At 38.9% G+C, this 7,500-nt stretch overlaps 1 protein-coding gene across 1 annotated transcript in view; it reads right to left on the reverse strand.

Annotated features, from left to right (window-relative positions):
- Positions 1-7,500, reverse strand: part of eva1aa (eva-1 homolog A, regulator of programmed cell death a) — a 48,189-nt gene that overhangs the window by 26,463 nt on the left and 14,226 nt on the right. The window contains exon 4 of the mRNA XM_084091875.1: positions 6,642-6,794. Coding sequence (XP_083948001.1) covers positions 6,642-6,794 — 153 coding nt within the window. The remainder of the gene's footprint in view (positions 1-6,641; positions 6,795-7,500) is intronic.

Consider the following 7,500-nt stretch of genomic DNA (forward strand, 5'->3'; position numbering starts at 1 on the left):
ATTTAATGCCCTTCCGATATTTGTCCTTGTTTTCGCATGAGCCGGTTGCAGTGTCTTTTTTTCTGTAGTCCGAACGAAGTCTTTCGCATTTTACAACGGGTGAATCTCCAGTTGGTGATTGTCGTTTGAACCGTCCTGGATCCGCCATCACACTGATAAGTTTAATTATATCAAGTGAAGTGAGAAAAGGCTATAAATCTCCAGAAGTGACAGAACACACACACACACAGAGAGCGACGGCCCATTTACACACCTCCATTAACACAAAGCACAGACTTGACACAACCATCACTCACTGAAGATCTGAGGACCGGAGACACGTCGTCACCTCAGGACTAATGGCTTCAACAAATGTCAGAGGTCAAAGGTCACGAGTCGTGTTAGTAAACAGAGACCTGCTGGCTGATAGAGATCTGATTTATGAACGGCATATCCAGTCAGTGTTGCCAAAGTTAAAGTTGAGGACACTATTTATTGGGCCGCTGGGACACGTCACCCGTCTCACACTGATGATGATGATGTCCCGTATGCCAGACCTGGATCCGCACGGATCTAACGGTTCCCCTGGAGCTCCAGTTCTGGTCGAGCGCATTCAGAAACTGAATCCACGTGAGAGAAAACCCTTCAGTCCTTCATCATCTGACTCTACAGCTGTGTGTGGGGGAATCATGGGCTGTGGGAGATGTACAGAAGCCCATGGAGGACATGCACTTTACTCTTCTGTGAGACACTACAGTTCAAAAGTTTAGGGTCAGAGAGATTATTATTTTATTTTTTTAATGAAATTAATAGCCTACTTTTATTCAGTAAAAGCACATTAAACTGACTGACGGTTATAGAGAACACATTTATAATGTTGCAAAAGATTACATTTCAAATAAATGCTGTTCTTTTGAACTTTCTATTTCTGAAAAAATATGTATCACGTTTTCTGATCCTTTCTGAAGGATCATGTGACACTGAAGACTGGAGTAATGATGCTGAAAATTCAGCTTTGATCGCAGGAATAAATTACATTTTAACAAACATTGAAATAGAAAACAGTTATTTTGAATTGTCATGATATTTCACAATATTACTGTATTTTTGATCATATCAGTGCAGCCTTATAGTGAGCATTAGAGACTTCTGAAAAACATACAAAAATCGTACTGACCCCAAACTTTTCATTCACTCACGATACACACATTCATTCAGTCTGTGACCGTGATTCAATGCTTTAGCGGATAATATTAATTAAATGTCTAGACAGAGATGATAATTAATAGCATGACGGGTATAATTATTTTCTTTAACTACTATTCTATATGTATAGTTGATTTTAGTAAAGCATTTAAATTAAAGTGCTCAAAATTAAGGACTGAAACTTTGTTTTATTAACGATTAGGAGGTATTATGAAAAAATAAAAAACATGTATAGTGTAGTCTGCTAAGTATAAAATATTCATTGTGAATTTTATTCATAATTCCTAAAAATGTCTTATTGCGTATTGTTCTAAAAAAAAGTTATTTCTACAGAAAATATTCTTTATCTACAGTATAATCATTAAACGTTTAACATAACTTTCTTTACATCTGAAATGACTGATGATGTAACAAAGACTATGCCGATGGTTAAAAATATTATCCAATATCATCACTTTACACAATCCAATCAGATTCTGATGGATAAAAATCTAAATCTACATTAATTCCTGCTGAATATTTCACTCAAAATCAAAAGCGTTTCAAATGTTTTTCAGGCCTAACAGTCTTTAGGCTCTGACTGATTCAGTTTTAATGGCTTTAATGGCGTTTTACTCTACAGATGGAGGTTCTCGAGCAGCTTCTGGTCAAACTCTCAGTCTTTACAGAGAGAAAAACAGACAGCAAACCTCATCATCGAGTCCAGTGTCAGAGTGATTAGTCAAGCACTGTTTAAGAGGGTGTTGTCCCTCATTTTAGACACCATTGCCTGTTTTTGATCTATTTCGCCAACCAAAATAGTTCAAAACAAAGCCACAGCACTGTAACTGCATCACTGAGCAACACACGGCCATGTTTCCTTACTGAATGAAGCAGCTTTTTGAAACGAATCAGCTGAATCAAGGACTAAGATAGATTAAAGTTCACTTAAAGAGGAAAATTATGTCACAAGTTGTTTCAAACCTGTATGAATTTCTGTCTTCTGCTTAACACAAAGGAAGATATTTTGAAGAATGTTGGTAACCAGACAGTTGATGGACCCCATTGACTTCCATAATATTTTTTTCCCCTACTATGGAAGTCAATGGGGTCCGTCAACTGTCTGGTTACCAACATTCTTCAAAATATCTTCCTTTGTGTTCAACAGATGAAAGACATTCATACAGGTTTGAAACAACTTGAGGGTTAAAAAAGTAAGAGAAGCTATAATAATTTTCATATACAGTATAATAAATAACTTGCGTCTCAGGGCGCGCAGACGAAACGCAATAAACGTGTTATCTTGCTTTCTGAGGCAGATGCTGCTGTCTGAGAACACAGTCATGTAAGACAGTTCTGGTTATTAGAGGTTATTACAACGAACCACTTTGACGACAGACTTTGCTCAGGCGTTTCAGAACAACCAGAACAGCATTTCAGAAGCTGAGCAACGAGATCGGTCCACTGGTTGGTCCAGTTATGCCGTCCCAACGTGCAAAGTCACATGATTGTTTTTTAAATGTGCATCAAGGAATTTATTCGGTAAATGTGTTTCCATCATAGTCTATGAGCATGGATTAAACATTTATCCAACCCAAACGAACGCATACGTTTTTTATACACATTTTTGATGCAATATCCCAAAACGTGCATAAAAAGAGGTGGATGGAAACATAGCTATTGAGAGAAAGTAATCTCTATCTCATTACCTTACCCATCACAACTAAGTGCCTAACCTGAAAGCTTTCCCGAACCCTACCTATAATCAAATTATAATCTTATCCTTAATACCAAGTCTTTACCCTCAAACAGGCCTTTAAAAGGGTCTTAAAAAGTGAGGACTGGCCAGAATGTCCCCAATTTACCCTCTTTGTCCTCACTCCAATGGTCTAAAACTCACAAAGATAGTTGGACAAGTACACACACACACACGTTGGGTTTTCATGTTTCACGGTGGACTTTCCATAGACGTAATGGTTTCTATACTGTACAAACTGTATATTCTCTCCCCTTACACTAACCCGACCCCTAAACCTGCCCATCACACATACACACACTAACCCGACCCCTAAACCTGCCCATCACACACACACACACACTAACCCGACCCCTAAACCTGCCCATCACACACACACACACTAACCCGACCCCTAAACCTGCCCATCACACACATACACACACACACACTAACCCGACCCCTAAACCTGCCCATCACACACACACACACTAACCCGACCCCTAAACCTGCCCATCACACACACACACACTAACCCGACCCCTAAACCTGCCCATCACACACACACACACACACACACACGTTGGGTTTTCATGTTTCACGGTGGACTTTCCATAGACGTAATGGTTTCTATACTGTACAAACTGTATATTCTCTCCCCTTACACTAACCCGACCCCTAAACCTGCCCATCACACACACACACACTAACCCGACCCCTAAACCTGCCCATCACACACACACACACACACACACACTAACCCGACCCCTAAACCTGCCCATCACACACACACACACTAACCCGACCCCTAAACCTGCCCATCACACACACACACACACACTAACCCGACCCCTAAACCTGCCCATCACACACCCACACACACACCCACACACACACGTTGGGTTTTCATGTTTCACGTGGACTTTCCATAGACGTAATGGTTTCTATACTGTACAAACTGTATATTCTCTCCCCTCACACCAACCCGACCCCTAAACCTGCCCATCTCACACACGCACGCACACACACACACACACACACACACACACACACACACACACTAACCCGACCCCTAAACCAACCCATCACACAAAACTTTCTGCATTGTTCAATTTTCAAAAAACATCGCTTAGTCTGATTTATAAGATGTTTTCCTCATGGGGACCAAAAAATGTCCCCGCAAGGACAAGGATTTCAGATTTTTCCATCTTTGTGGGGACATTTTGTCCCAATAACACAGTGTTTATCTGAACAAACACACAGACACACACACACCCTCCAGGAGTGTAAGAGGAGATGAGATTAGCTGATATTCATCTCAGGACAAAAAGAGAGTGGCGTTTTAACCGTACGTCCTCCCACACATCCGAGAAGCTTCCTTGAATTCAAACATGTTCCTGGCGGAGCACTTCCCCAGAACAGGCACAAAACGAGACGGTTTCTCCTTTGATGCTGGAACAGTAACAATGAGACGGACTGACAGCATCATATTCCACACGCACACAGACACAAACACAAACATGTAGAAACAGGAGAAATTAAGAACAAGTGAAATCAAACACCTGAGATGATGTGATGTCATCCGCATTTGCACAGGTGTTGTAGGATCAGTGTGTGTGTGTGTGTGTGTGTGTTTAAGACGTTTAATGTAGGTTATTGCATAAGAGGTAGTTAACATATAAGAGAGTGTGTGATGTGAGTTTGTAAAGCCTGAAGGTGTTTCTCAATCCAAACAAACTGAATAGTCACTAGATTTAGATTATTCTGCAGAATATTTGACCAAGAACTGCCAGTATCGATACAAAGACAATATCTAAATTCTAAATTAATACAGTAAGATAATTAAACATAGTTCAGCATTTCACAGGACAATAAAGGATGGGTACATATATACAGCATGCATATATATATATATATATATATATATATATATATATATATATATATATATATATATATATATATATATATATATATTATTGTTAACAAAAACTATTAAAAACATTTATATTAATTAATTGAAATGAAGCTGAAATATAAATATTAGTTTAGAAACAAAAATTCTAAATTTTGCCTTGGCAATAAACAGAAATAAGTAAGCACTAAAATTTTTAACTGAAAATAAATAAAAACTAAAATGAACTAAAACTGAAATAGAAATAAATAAACATAAAAAGCAATATTAAAAATAACAAAATGACTAAAAATGTAACTAAAAATAACATTAACTAAAAATGTATATAACAAAAAGCTAATTCAAAAAACTAAAATAACACTGATATATATAATATATATATATATAATAATATATATATAAAAAACGACTTCATTACCAAATCGTCACTGAAATTTTAAAAATGTGACGACACCAGCATTTCCCTCTAGCATTCTGAGCGCTGTTGAACGGATCCTTAAACACCTCTGATTGGCCACTGTGTTCACGCACTCAACATACATGTCTCTGATTGGCTACAATGATCAACACTTCAAAAACATGTTGTAGATAGTCGCTCTTCACCGAGCGCTTACACACATTAACACAGGAGTGTTTGAACGCAGGCGTCTATCAGCGTATATATTAGGGATCCGCTGATAGACGCCTGCTTTCCAATGCTCCTGTGTGTACAGTATCTGTGTAAGCGCTCAGTCAAGACAACGTTTTTGAAGCGTTGACAACTGTAGCCAATCACAGCCATACTGTATATGTTGAGCGCGTGAACACAATGGCCGACTTGGTGCCGAAGTCGGTACTTTTGACAACACTAATACCCGTAGTGATGTTGTACAATGAGGATGTTGTCATGTCACCAGAAATAGAGTCATCAGTGTCCCAATGTGTAGTGAGCCTGTCCTTACCAGTGCATGAATTCGTGTACACGATATACTGAGTGACGACGTAGGAAGATAGGTAGCTGGTTGAGACCGCCACAGTTAAACCTGGGCTGTGTCTGAAATCACATATTCTCTTGACTAGGTACTTGTTTTAAATAAGTAATTTCTTCACGACCGCTAAAAAAGTAAGAGTGTGTGTAGTATGAATATAATCAGGACGTACTACATTAACCATGCTGTCACTGTCATGTGACCTACTAGTGTCAGTTGCATCGCTTCACTGCTATTCACAAATCCTCACTTCCTGATGGCTGAGCGTACTGCGCAGACTCAAACTGAGCTTGACGACGTAGATGTGACGTGAGCAACCTGTCTGTCTTCTAGTAGCTGTGCCAAGAGAAATCTGAATCATTCCCTTCCGAAACTTGCAGAGACGGAGAGCGTGAGTAGGAGGTGTCCATGAGCTAGGAGCAGGAGCAACTTTTGCTAAGTATTCTGATTAATTATTTTGTCATTTTGCCTCCACGTCCCCCCGATTGCCCGCGAGCTTCTCCTCCTGTCTATACGATAATCTCTCTACTCTGCGACAAAAACTGCTTCTACAGGGCCATAACGTAAGATACAAGGTAATGGAGCCTTTTATACATTTTCGTGTTTCTTTCGAAATAAATAATGGACAAATGGAGTCTTTAAACGCCTCAGATGTAAAGTTATTCGCTGTCAAAGTGACGCCAAAATGAATGGGAGTCAATGGAATGCTAACAGCAGGTGATGGTCTGCTAATCAATGGCGGCGCCCGGGGAAGCTTCAGTTCCCGGCTGATGGATTACCCCCTTGTTTTCACTTACTATATAGTACAGAAGTATGCGATTTTGGTTGCAGCCATTGTAAAAAATGAGAAATGTCTCACCGACAGACGGCGCTCTCTGGTGGTGTGGAGGACACTCCAGCGTTCCCTTCTGTGTGCGGCCAAACATGGAGGAATAAACCGCGATTTGCATCCCCGTCTTACAGCCCAAGCGCAACCGCTCCCCTTCACACACCACTTTACTCTTATACTCATCTGGAGAGAGAACACACACACACACAGTCATCATGAAACCCCATTCATAAACCATTTTACTATATAATACTATATATTAAAATTAGGGCTGTACAACTATTAATCGTGATATATAATATGAATTATGTATAAATATATATACAGTATATACATGCAAATATTTCTTAAATATATACACATGCATATGTGTGTATTTATAAATGCAAATTAATTATGTAAACACAAACTTTCATTTTGGTTGACAGCTCTAATTAAAATGAAAAACTGTTATTTTAAATTGTAAAAGTATTTTTTACTGTATTTTGATCAAATACACATTTCAAAAGTTTGGAATAATTAAGATTTCTTTTAAAGGTGTCGTGCACTTCAAAACGTCATGTAATCCTCATAGGCGTCTGTATGGTTTTGTTGCTGGAGTGATCCTGTGTTTGCATCTGTCTCGTATTTACTACTTCATGACATGGGTGAATTGGTGGGCGGGGCTAAAGAGGCGATGATGTAGAAGTAGGCGTCGGTCTTCTTCTGCAGAGGCGGTCTTTCGTCAAGCTATGACATCATAATGTGACAAAATCCGAAATGAGACGTTTTCTGAGCTTGGTTTCAATAAAAGCTGTTTTTGGACTAACGAGGAAGTTTTGAGTTCTGAAATTTACAGGATATTTTTATAGTAATTTTCATTTTCTTAAATGTCATAAGATCAAGGTGA

This window comes from Abramis brama (genome assembly GCF_963993115.1).
Source record: "Abramis brama genome assembly, chromosome: 18".
Taxonomy (NCBI): domain Eukaryota; kingdom Metazoa; phylum Chordata; class Actinopteri; order Cypriniformes; family Leuciscidae; genus Abramis; species Abramis brama.